This window comes from Triturus cristatus, chromosome 9 (genome assembly GCF_964204655.1).
Source record: "Triturus cristatus chromosome 9, aTriCri1.1, whole genome shotgun sequence".
Lineage (NCBI taxonomy): Eukaryota > Metazoa > Chordata > Amphibia > Caudata > Salamandridae > Triturus > Triturus cristatus.
The window spans coordinates 1132034039-1132046454 of NC_140592.1; the positions used below are offsets into that span (position 1 = coordinate 1132034039).

Below are 12416 nucleotides of genomic sequence, written 5' to 3' on the forward strand. Positions count from 1 at the left end.
TTTGGAAAAAGTGATCTGAGGCCATATTACTTGACTTGGCTAGAACAGTGCTACTTAATAGAGATGCTCACCTTTCAACAAATCTGCAAAGCTGCTGAATTAGGTTGACCTTACCCATGATTTGGAACTTGAATGCTACTTTAACAAATTCAGTTAAATTGCTCCTGCTTTGCAAACTGACACAGACAACGGACTTACCACGTGCAAGTTTATGGCTACTTGTTATTTTCAAACTTGTCAAGTAAGGTTCCCAATTTTTTAATTTTTTTAAAGGTGCAATTATACTTTTCTTGTCAGGAAGCACTACAACTGAGGAAATTACTTTCTCACATTACATTTACCTGGAGTGACACAGGAAATAGGTTGTTGAGCATGTTAAAGCAGAGCTCCAGATGCAGGTTAATTTGAAATAGTCAGGTTCAGATTTCTGTCCATTTTCTCTTTGAAAAAATTACGCCTTAAGTCTGTAAGCTGTGGCAAAAAGTATGCTTTCAAAAAGAAAAGCTGGAAGTAGTACTGCTGCCAATGAGCCCAATGTCGATGTTCTATACATGCACTGTTCTGGTTACTAACATCGATGTTAAGGAACAGTATCATGTGAAACTGTCCCTTATTTACCACTCATGCTAGTCTTCGAATTCTGCTTACTGTGCATACCGTTGCTAAAAATAAACTAAATTGCATATGAATGTTTGCTTAATAATGCAATGTATTAAACAAACTAAAGAAAAGCAAACCTAATTTGATTTCTACGTGTTAGCCTTCTATTTACCTTCATGTTATTGCTTGACCTCCTCAGATGTGCCCACAAAATGCACCTTTCGTTCAATTTGTTTTTAAATTTTAACGCTTTATCCTAAAATTATACAGTTGCTACTCAAGAATTTCCTTATGCTGGGTGGACTCACTATACAGAGAGAACTCGACAGTTTCAAAAGATGTGAGTTTCTTAAAGGATGTGGGCAGCTATGCCTGCAGTATGGAAACAAGGACACAAGATTTCATATCCAGCATTGGCAGGTGTGGATTATGTACTATTTCAGGGATGATTACCAGAAAAGAACAACATCCAAATAATTGTGGATTCCCAGATATCATTAGGGAGGTCTGATGAATTCAATTTAACTGACATCGGCTAGAAATGGGAGATTCTAAATAAGAAAACATTTAGAGTAAATAAGAGGTGGGCTTCTACAACAAAGAGACGGGTAACCGGAGGGTCTTTATTTACTGATGGAACTAGGCCCTAAGTAAAAGGTATGTTTATCACAATTATTTCCAAAACAATGTTAAAACAGTGTAGCTTAGCCGTTGATAGCTCAAGGTATTACTTGAGGATATGAATAAGGTATTATGTTATCAATTTTATTATCACTGGCAAGTTTGCTTTAAAGAAAAGAATTGGCGTTAATTTACGATTGGAGGGAGAGGAATAAAGTTATCAGGGGTAAGGCCAGATTAGTTGACTATGGAGATTAAGAGGGCTTAAACACATGGTGTGCTATCATGTGAAGAAAATAAAATGGCGTCTCCCACCAAACAACTTTCACTATGCTTTGTAAGCAATAATTATAACCAGCATCATGCTCAATAAAACAGTTGTTGCTAGTCTCGCTTACATCGCCTTTGCTTCTCGAAGAGCAGTCTTTCTCTCAGTAGGTCGACTCACCTCTGGCATCAGAAAATACAATCAATTCACCGCAGCCCTAAAATAACTCCCCTGTTTTGCCTTAAAAGCCAGAGAAAAATTCTCACATATAAAGGCCTTCATCGACAAACTACTTTATCCAAATAATCTACACAGCATTTCAGGAGGTTTACATTGCGTTATAAGTATTTTCAGAGTGCGCTATCAACCTGGAGGGTGCCATGGTGCTGTAGCAAGTACAGCCTGGCCTACTGAGGTCTCAAGCAGGCTATTCAAAGAGCCTGGTCTTCGGTTTCTTATGGAATTCAAGAAAGAGGAGGAGGAGGCTCTGATGTGTTAAGGCAGATCGTTCCAAGCCTTGGGAGCAACATGTGAGAAAGCCTGGCCCCAGTTCTGGTTCTGTGTATGCGCTGGATGTTTGCAAGTAGGAGTCCGGTTGAGTGGAGGCGCCTAGTAGGTTTGACAAATGAGATGTGGCTGTTCAGGTAGGCAGGTATTGTGTAGTGCTTTGAAGGTGAGCATCAAGAGTTTGAACTGGAAGCCAGTGGAGTTCTCCGAGGTGCAGTGTGATAGGGGTGCAGCGTAGGAGGTGGAGTCTGGCTGTTGAGCTCTAAATGGTTTGGAGTTGTCTGGTGAGTTGTTTGCCGATCCTGTCTTATAGGGTGTTACTGTAGTCCATTTGTGACTTTGGTCACCATTAAATAGTTCCAGGGGAGGAGAGTGTGGTAAGTAGGAAGGAGCGTGTGGGAAGCAGAAGGCGGGAAAAGCAGGAAAAGGCCAAAACAGGGTGCAATGCAAGGAAAGGAGCAAGAAGCAGCAACAAGTGGTCAATTCGAGCAAAAGGTGGAAAAAATAATTTAAAAAAAAGAGCAATAGTGTCGAGAAAAACCAGCAGAAATGAGCGTGTGGATGATGAAAAAGAGAAGAGAGGAGTAAAAGAGGAAAGAAGCATGGGAAACAAGGAGACAGCAAAGTTACAATGGGCAATAAAATTAGCATGAGCAAATTAGCTACATGTTCCATTTCAAATACTGCTGCAATAACTCCTGCTCAATTTCTGTACCCAACCATCAATATCAGCCTTTTGCCAGAAACTTCCTAATCTGAGGATGCCATTGCGATTAATCATACACCTGCATCTCCAGACTTATGCGCAGGGTATGAACATCTTACCTGCTACCACCTCTAAAAACCTTTTAGTTCAGCTTCTTTAATACTTATCCACTCTTCTTCCATCCCCCATTCAACGCCACTTTCCTCTATCCCGCTCCCATGGCCGGCCGGCCGACTGCCCACTACCTCATTCTTCTTTTTTTAACTGTTGAAAAATTTCGGTTCTCAGGTCGTTATATGTGATAGACCTAAAGTACAGCTTAGATTAAACTGCCGCAAAGTACTGATCTATACTGCTGAGACCTGCTCAAGGGATCTAATGAAGATCAGAATCCTTAACATTTCCAGCAGTATTATAAGGAATTTATTCAGAATGAAAGTTACTTCTCAGTTTGAGTTCTTAATGAGAAAACCATCAAGAACCTCCTTGAATGAGCTGTAAGGAGGGAACCACATACAGCACAACCCAACTGGCAGATCAAAGTGCTTGTCAAGTAAACTTAGCTTTGAACAGAAACCTCTGTAAACAAACTGTTTTTTCGGTTCCACTCATTTATGAATAAGAGAGAGAGAGGGACTTGTACATCACTACAGCCTTTATAAGGGAACAGAGATTCTGATGGTGGGGGAGAGATCATATCGACTAATTCTGTGTTTTAAGCCCCAGGTGCACTTCTGCAACACGCGTTTTTTAGGAAACCATTTGGGGAAAGAGTTAAGAGAGAGTGAGGATCCAGCCACGATTACTGGAAAAAGCAACACGTTGTGAGCTTGAGATGCAGCAGTGGACCGGGTATTTGCTCTACACTGCTGCAGCTAGGCTTACTGAAATAAAGTCATCTCCACCAATCAGATATTTGGCAAGCAGCGGTTCAGACAAGAGGCAGCGACAGGCACATCCATTACTATTAATCACAGGCAATACTGACATGTCCCCCTACTCTCGTCCTTCACGTTTAACACAATGGCTGCATATACATAATGCTACTTTTACAAAATAATGAAGGAGCTAGATAGTCACCAAGTGCCATCTGTTTTGGGAGATTCAGACCAGAACTTCAGAAACAGCACTTGACGGGTGTCAAAATATACAATAAAGAAAGAAAATGAGCGTTGGATTTAGTTTATGTTCACTGTCAGCAGGTATCACGAAAGACAAGAAAGTGGTGTAAAGGAATATTTTGTGGTGTAATATTTTTACTACTGCATTTAAAAAAAAGTCACTTAAGACAGGCATACAACATTTAATCGTTTTTCCTGTTTACTTCAACATACAATAAACACACTTGCTATGTGGTTAAATCAACCAAATATCCCTGCATTAAAGCTGTTTGCCATCATTGTGATGAATGCGCGGCGAGCTATCCATGAAGGCTCTTTGTTTCTTTGCAGTGCGGTGAAGTGCTCTATGAAAAACGCCAGTATGGAAAAGCTAAATGGGCCTGTGTCAAAATGCAAGAAGAGCAGTATGAGCAGAGCATATGCCTGGGATTCATGAAGATCATGAAGTACATTTGTGAGCAGAACTCTTCAGGTAACAGCCTTCCCTACTGTCGCGGAAACCACAATAGTGCCACCATGTAAAACGAACGAGATTGCGACATAATAGGGCCAACTCAGATAACTCATATTTAATATGCCTTTTGTTGTTCCGGTTAACAATAATCAATCTAAGAAATTATAATTTATCCTCCTTCAATCGACATGAAGAAACATAACACAGATGTCTGGAAGTGAGGGACTATCAGATGCCCATGTTTTTGAGGTATTCATGCTTTACGCTTCTTTACATCTTACGAGTAAAAGGATGGAAGCTCCCTCTAGGGACACCATGATCTGCCCAAGAAAAAAGTGAGTAGACAGTCAAAGAAAAGGGGATGACCCCTTCTTTAAAACCAGGAGCCATCACCAGGAGGAGACTTGAGGAAGGAAAGATGGTAGCGTGCACTCAAATAGACAACACTTTTTAAAGTAGTCTCTGAAAGACCAACAGGGAAACATAGAACGCTGACGGACAAGGGATCCCCATTTAAACCCGTGCAGCAGTCATCGCAACCATAATGGCTCTGTACTGCAATGGAAGCATTTGGCCCCTGACATCAAAAACCTGGCCAGGGCTTTTGTTTAGTTTCAACTATTTGCGCTCGTGACTGTATGTGGCTTAGAATTGAAAAGAAAGGTACAAAAATGATTCAATGGAGTCCAATTTCATGAATTTGAGTGTTCCAGTTGTTCATGAAGGAAAACATAACATAACGTGTATTTTAAAGCACACGTTCACCCGTGGGCATCTTGGCGCTGAATTAACTCAATGGTACTCATTTTATAGACCTCAGGAGGATGAAAGGCTGACGTGAAATCCCCGGGATTTGAACCTTTGAACCTGTGACCATGAGGCCAAACACAGGCCCCTACAGTGGACACAATAGTCCACTAAGCCACCAGACCCAGCATAAAGAGCAATGAATTAGTGTATTTTTCTGGTCACTGAAGTGGAGTTTCTGAAGTCATATTGTCTCATTATCCAGTTTCTAATGGCGTCTGATCTGCTCTGGTTAGAGTCAGTGCAGCACAGAAATATGGGAGGGTGAGGGAGACAGCTCGGCGTACAGCAGCAAAAAGGAAGTAGTATTTCCTCCAAGTTGGCAAGATCTTACAGTTTGTGACCTTCATTTTGTATCCTTCCAGATGTAGGTTACATTTCAAGAAAAAAACAGCATGTCTTCACACAGGGTAATACTTCCCAGGACTTTCTTAAAAACAAAGAAGGCCCTGCACAACCTGGAATAGCATGGCGATGTGCATCTGGCCAATGAATTAATGTGTTTATTTTGCTTGGCTGTGGGGCCTTAAGCTCTGCAGAACCATGCAGGTCTAAGGAAGGGGCACTGAGGGGTAAAAGGGATACACAAGCAAAGTATAAAGAAAACTGAAGCAGTTGTTTATTTTATTTCCTGCCTCTCTCTCACTGGCACTCCTCCAGCACATACATCTCACATTTATTAGGTTTTGACCTAGTTGATGTTTTAATGCCATATGCCAATATATTGGCAACTGTTTTAGAGTGGCTTAAGCATCCAAATAGCTTCATTTGCAAGGCCTTTAGTTTCTGCATATATTGAAAGATTCCTTTGATGCAAATTAATGTAACGGCATGCTGTAAGACAAGGCACAGATCACCCACAAAGTAGCTTTTGTTCAGGCCGAATCTGAGAAATACTTTGCCTGGGGATGCTGTTTATCTGCCTCAATCTCTACTCTGTCACACTGTGACCGTGTGCTAGTCCATATTAGGGTAATATCAATTACGGCTGCAAGAAAACCCAGTACTTGGTTACTAAGCACACACCATTGGTCTTTGTTAGACCTGACCCTTTTTGACAGGTTTATCCCCAAACGTTCTGATTTTTGCCTTGTATTTTGTTGACCCTGTTTTCATTGGCTATAGGATTCTGGGCACTTTACCACTGCTGGTCAGTGGTAAAGTCCATATGCTCTCTGTATAAAATTGAGACAATGATTGGTTATACATGATTGGCATATTTGATTTACTGGTAAGTCCCTTATAAAGTGTACAGTGTGTGCCAGGGCCTGTACATCAAATACTACCAGTGGACTTGCAGCACTGGTTTTGCCACTCATGTGAGTAGCCCTGTAAAGGTATCTCAGACTTGCCACTGCAGTGTCTGCACGCGCAGTTGTAAACTGCCATGTTGACCTGGTAAGTGCACCTACTTGCCAGGCCCCAATCTTCCCTTTTCTTAAATTTAAGGGACCCTTATGGTAGGCCCAAGGTACCCCCATGGGCAGGGTGCAGTTTATGTGAAAGGTAGGACATGTACTGGTGTGTGTGACATGTCCCGATAGTGAAATACTGTGCATTTCGTTTTTCACTAATGAAAGGCTATCTGTCCCATAAGCTAACATGGGATCTTCTTTGTAACATCATACTGGTATAACGTTCCATAGGGACAAGATGGAGAAATGGAGTTTAGGCTCTCTGAACTCAGAATTTATTAACGCACCTTTGGGTGAAGGTGGTTTTTAAATTCTGTGTTTGAAAATGCCAATTATAGAAAGGGGTCATTTTCTTACTTTACCATCCTGTGTGCCTCTGACTGTTTGTGTATTCAGCGTCTAGTGGTGGAGTGACAGGAGCTGGGAATGTGCATTCACTCTAGACAGTCACGGGGGGGGTTGAGGTGTTCTCTGCCATGCCTGGGTGATTCATTGCTGGTCTAAATAGACCAGGTCTGCATTTAGAGTGGTGGGAAAAGATTTGCTTGCACCAGAATAGGCTGCTTCTCCTTTTCACAATGCTTTCTCCACCACCTGTGGTCATGCTGCACCAGGGAGCACAGGACTGGTTTTGACTGGGTTCAGAGACCCTTGCCACAAAAAAGAGAACAATGACAAAATGGGGTATAAGTATTGGACCTAAAACCCAAGAACTTTAGATTACTTCCAGGAACAAGAGGACCCTGCCAAGAAGAAGAGCGGAAGGACTGTGTGATGATCACAGCCTTTTCTGAGTGAGGGGTGGGTTGGCCTGCAGTTGCTCTTTCTGTCTAGGGTGGAGGAAAAGGACTGACCTTTTGCCCTGCTGTGGTATCCTGCTTGGGAAGAATATCCAAGGGCTTGTGGCCTGCTGTTGTAGAAGACTCAGGGACATCAAAGTCTTCCTTCTAGTGTTTTCACTTTATTTCGAAATTCCAGGTGTACTACGTGTTGGAAGTTTGCGAGTGCTGTGCTTACTTGAGACTTCCTGGTGCTTTATGTACTGGAAATCTCCTAGTGCTTTGCTTGTTGGAAATTTCCTGGTGCCGTACGTATTTGAAATTTCCTGGTGTTGTTCCATGGGAAATTGCCTGGATCCCATTCCCCCCCTCCCACCATGACGTGCACACTACCAATGCACCTCCAGCCGTGCCATGCTGTGGGGTTCGGGGATTAAAAAGAGACTGCAGAGAATGGCACGGAGCGTGGCCACTCACCAGCTGAGTGAGTGTCCCCAAGCATCACTTAGCAACCACAGCTGCAGTGAGGTCTCAGCAAGTGCCTGACGAGGCCCACGGAAGCTGGCGAACCTCCCAAGACAACGGAAAAGGGGAAGCCTTGCCTGCCATGGCAAAGCCCAGCGCGGGAGACGACAGTGCAGAGAAAAGGCCCTGTGCACGCAGAGCAGGGATGTCCCCCCCCCCATAGAGGAGCCTCTGTTCGCACCACCACACTAGGCAGACATGCCTTTCACCAGTGGAGGAGTGGGGCCGTGGGAGTCCATCCGTCCACCTCTCCCCCCCGCCGCCCCCTCTTTGAGGAATTTGTGGAGGCATTTTACATTTCCTCATAGCGGTACACGAGGTCCTGGAGGACTCCAGACCCGCTTCATACAACCTTGCCATCAATTTGACTGCGAGGCCACCTGTCCCCACAGTTGGTCCGCAAGTTCGTGGGACGATACGTGGCATACGCGGGAGACCCAGCGAGGTCGCACCGCAGACACCAGCTGTGGGTAGCCTCCCATGTGTTGGTTGGTGCGAACGTTGGGCAGGGAGGGGGTACCTGGTTGCCAGGAAGGTAGAAGGACAGGACAGACCTACGAGGAGGGTCCGACCCTGTGGAGGCTATCAATCGCCGTTAATACCGCTAGAAGGAGCGTAGAGGCTCCTGTATCATGACTGGAATCCCTAAAGTACCGCATAGCATAGAATAGACGCACAGATGCGCTGTGTCTAAGGGTTCCCTGCAGTGGTAGGGGATTTTACCCCATGTGTTTTTTGGGGATATATATATAGATAGTGATAGCTAGGTTTGTCTGAATTATCCAACTGCTTCATATGTTGTACTTTGATTTATAATGTGCTCATGTTTCATGACACGTGCAACCTAGAAGGTTTGGTTCATTGCACTAAATGTGATGTTATGACCGTCGCCTTATAGCAAAGTGATTTATGACTTATGTAATGTTGTAACTATTGCCTAGTTGGCACGCAGATAATTGATTTATGTGACTGTTGTCTAATGTGTTTGGTGTATAATACAAAGGATATTTTTGTATAACCTTGTGTGGAGTCTCTTCTGTGGTGTGCCTAGTGTGTCACTGTTGTGTGTGTGTTGCGCAAATGCCTTACACATTGCCTCTGGTATAAGCCTGAACGCTCTGCCAAGCAACCAAGGGGGTGAACAGGGGTTATCTTGTGTGTGTAACTCCCTTACCCTGACTAGAGTGGTAGGTTCTGCCTGGCTTAGGTGCATACCCTAGCCAACCAGAAACCCAATTCCTAACAGTCTGCACATGCACTTTAGTCAAGATCTCAATTGTATATCTCTAACTGCTGAGTTAGAAACAGTAGCTTCATGTGTCTTCAAGCGAGAACTCACTGCCTCTTTACCTCTGCTTCACCATTAGAGTGCTATTTTTATTTCTCTCTCCCTGTAACACTTCTAGACCTACATCTTTTCTCTCTGCATCAACTCTCAAGGTTCTACTCCTCTTCTCTCTACCTCATCTCTCACCTGTACCTCTATAGCTTACTCTCAGCACATCTTGCTCAGTCTCCCCCTCTAACTATCCCTTTCCTCAGAATAAAACATTTGGAGTTGCAAGAGCGAATACACATCCAAACACAATGTTCCATGCTGTTCCATACAGGATCTACGTAGCCATTTCTATTTCTGCTCTTTTACTAATTAATACATTATGTATTCCTAACCTTACATGCCTCTAGCCACATCTAAGCATTGCAAAACATAACCACCAAATGCAACATCAACTGAGCACCTTGACTTCAGGGATTGATACAAGAACTGTATGAGACATCCAGACTCCACACGTTATATAATCAAACACACACAGCTAATGAAATGCATATAACTTAACAATATATAGATGGAGGGTGGCAGCTGAGTATGTTTCAAAAATATATTGTCATGTTCAGCAGAAAATCTTCCTTCAACGGCACAAGGTTTTGCATCTTTTTAGCATTCCTGACATGCTTCAAGCAGATATTCTCAATGATAGCCACCCACAGGCAAGATACCAGAGAGCAAGCCCATTCCAAGAACAAGACAATTCATTGGGTAAACTGAAGGCCAAACATCTGCCAGGTTCCTTGAGAACCACTTAACATAACTTCACTGAGGATCCCTATAATTCATAGGTAGCGTTTCAAGTCTTCATTTTCTATTTATCAGTATCTTCACTTTTGTGTAAAAATAACTAATCATGATGGTGTGTTTTCTGGTGCTTTCAAGAATTTATGTTTTTATCACTCTGTTCAGTAGAGGTTCTTATTTTAGGATGAGTATAAAGTTGGAGTCGGGGAGCAGGATTAAAGTACATGACATCTCATTTTAGCATGCCAATTCCTCTAGTCAAGCCAAGCCAACTAATCAAAATGAATGAGTAACTGTTCTTCTAGACTGCTCTCGCCTCTGAGTTTCATTGAAATTCCTCTTTACCCTCCCAGTAATTTATGGTTACAAAACTGTCCCTGATGGACCACTGATCAACAGCTGTGAGCAATCCATGAGAAACCATAAGGGTCAGCTGTATCCCCCTCCTTTCTCTTTGTATCCCATATTGTGCCATATATTGTGCTATTGTGATTTTAGCTTTTATGGAGGTCTGCTGCCTCTTTCTGACTTCGCAACCCAGGGTACCCCCCATATATCCATAACCAGACCCTCTCTGGCATCACTGTGTATGGAGGGGAAGGGGGGGAGGAGGTTCAAGAAGGGGGGGTGGCTTTGAACAGCCCTATCTCATCAAATGTGGCATTTGGCAAACAATACACATCCTTTACATCGGCAAACAATACACATCCTTTACATCAAGCAACAAACAACTATTCTGTGTTGCTCATTTCCTGCACACTACGCGTGTTGAAGCTGGATGTACTTTCACAATAGAGATACAAACATCCACTTTGTAGACAAAAAATGGTTTCTGGTTTCATCCCTGACAAAGCTCTACCCTCACTGAGTGACTGCATTCACTGCAGGCAAATGTAAATTGTCAACTTTTAATTTACTTTGTTGGGATTGGGAGAGGCTTTCCGTTCTATGAAGCAGCTTAATGCTGTACACGTTAATTCTTCAACAGCATTGCCCGGCACATATCAAAGGCGGATTCTTAGGCAGCAAAACATTTCCGTGCAAAATGTTGGAGACATTGTAGCACTTTTGGTTGCTCAACCCCTGCACAAAGCCAGCTCACCCATGACTCTCTCTCACTCATGTATGTATGTATGAACACCGAAGCACTTAGGAATTCAGCCCTGTCTCACAATTCACTCGCTCACACCAACTCACCCTCAATCATGCATTCTCACACCAACACACTCATGAATTCACTCTGTGTGCACACTCACTTAACGCACCCATGTCTCTCATATATTCATTCACTAATTTTTACATGCACTCAAACTCATCTAGCGCTCTCACTAGCACTCACACCAACAGTCATTCTTTCACTCCATCTGACCAGGCACCCAGACACACTCATCCATCACCTTGATATGCTCTCACTCAAACCAATGCACTCAACGTACAAGTAGCCAGGGAGCTTGTGTCGGAGAAGACATATATACTCCTCCCAGGGGGAGAGAAAGGCATGGCATGCAAAGAAGAATGGAGAGGGTAACACAGAGTAGACAAACGAAAGGACTGAGGAAGAGAGGCACATCACAGCCAGTTGGAAAGGTCGTAAACAAAAGCACCGCAATGCAGCCTCCTGACGAAAACAGGAGTAACAGAGCAGAGAAGGGTACAGCTCACTAGACAAATGGCAAGACGCTGCATGGATATAAAAGCCTTGCCGCACTTTCCATTTACCATCATTGTTCCACAGACACAAATCATGGGTGGGGACGAAGAAATTGGCATGGTTTTCACATGGTTCTGTAATTAAGGAGTGCATTCTTCCGAATCTCAAGGTTCCTTGCATGACTGAGCAGAGGAAAAAGTTGGGGCAGTTCCTGGTGTCGCCAAGGGTGGCAACCCTACATAATCCAGAGGCCTGTCGCTGTTCCCCATGCACTTCTCTAGCCTGCCTCACCCAAGGACTCTATAGTAAAGTTCTTCCACCAGAGGGCCGATGCTCTCCTCATGCCCAGTCCTCATCTGCAAAGAAAACTGAGATGCAGTCGTTAACCAAAAAGAACCATGGAGCAAGTCTCCCTGTGGGTGGAAAGCAAGGGGAGAGCAGGGGCTGGCAGCTCTCTGCATCCTCGTGTCATTGGTCAGTGCACTGTGTCAGGACATTGACCCATGCTCTGTATGAAACTCAGACACAGTGGGAGAAAATGCCAGAAAACACACTGGCATTTAGCAGGGATTCAGGGGATGAGCCTCACAGGAGCAAGTGAAGGAAACGGTCAATTAGACTTCTGAGAGATGAGCCGCTGGAACTAGCAAGGAAGCGTACAAACAGACCCACGAAAATAACCCAAGTCTCACAGCACCCATCTTCGAGGACTTAGGGGGATTATCATTGCCCAAAGTTCTGGCCGGTTCTGCCGACATGTCGAATCCTGGGTTTTCTATATGCACAGACCTTTCCAAATCAGTCTGCACATATTATTCAGAGCTTAAAAGAAATTACAACATGAGGGATTCAATGTTTATCTCTAGAATTTAGGCACTGTATACTAGT

The 12416-nt window shown here is 43.6% G+C and overlaps 2 protein-coding genes across 3 annotated transcripts in view; one reads left to right on the forward strand and one right to left on the reverse strand.

Moving 5' to 3' along the window:
• Window positions 1-12416, reverse strand: part of FANCM (FA complementation group M) — a 797274-nt gene that overhangs the window by 574692 nt on the left and 210166 nt on the right. The window lies entirely within an intron of this gene.
• Window positions 1-12416, forward strand: part of LOC146799481 (heme-binding protein 1-like) — a 55231-nt gene that overhangs the window by 30001 nt on the left and 12814 nt on the right. The window contains exon 3 of the mRNA XM_085627036.1: window positions 4154-4295. Within this exon, the coding sequence (XP_085483162.1) occupies window positions 4154-4295 (142 nt within the window). The remainder of the gene's footprint in view (window positions 1-4153; window positions 4296-12416) is intronic.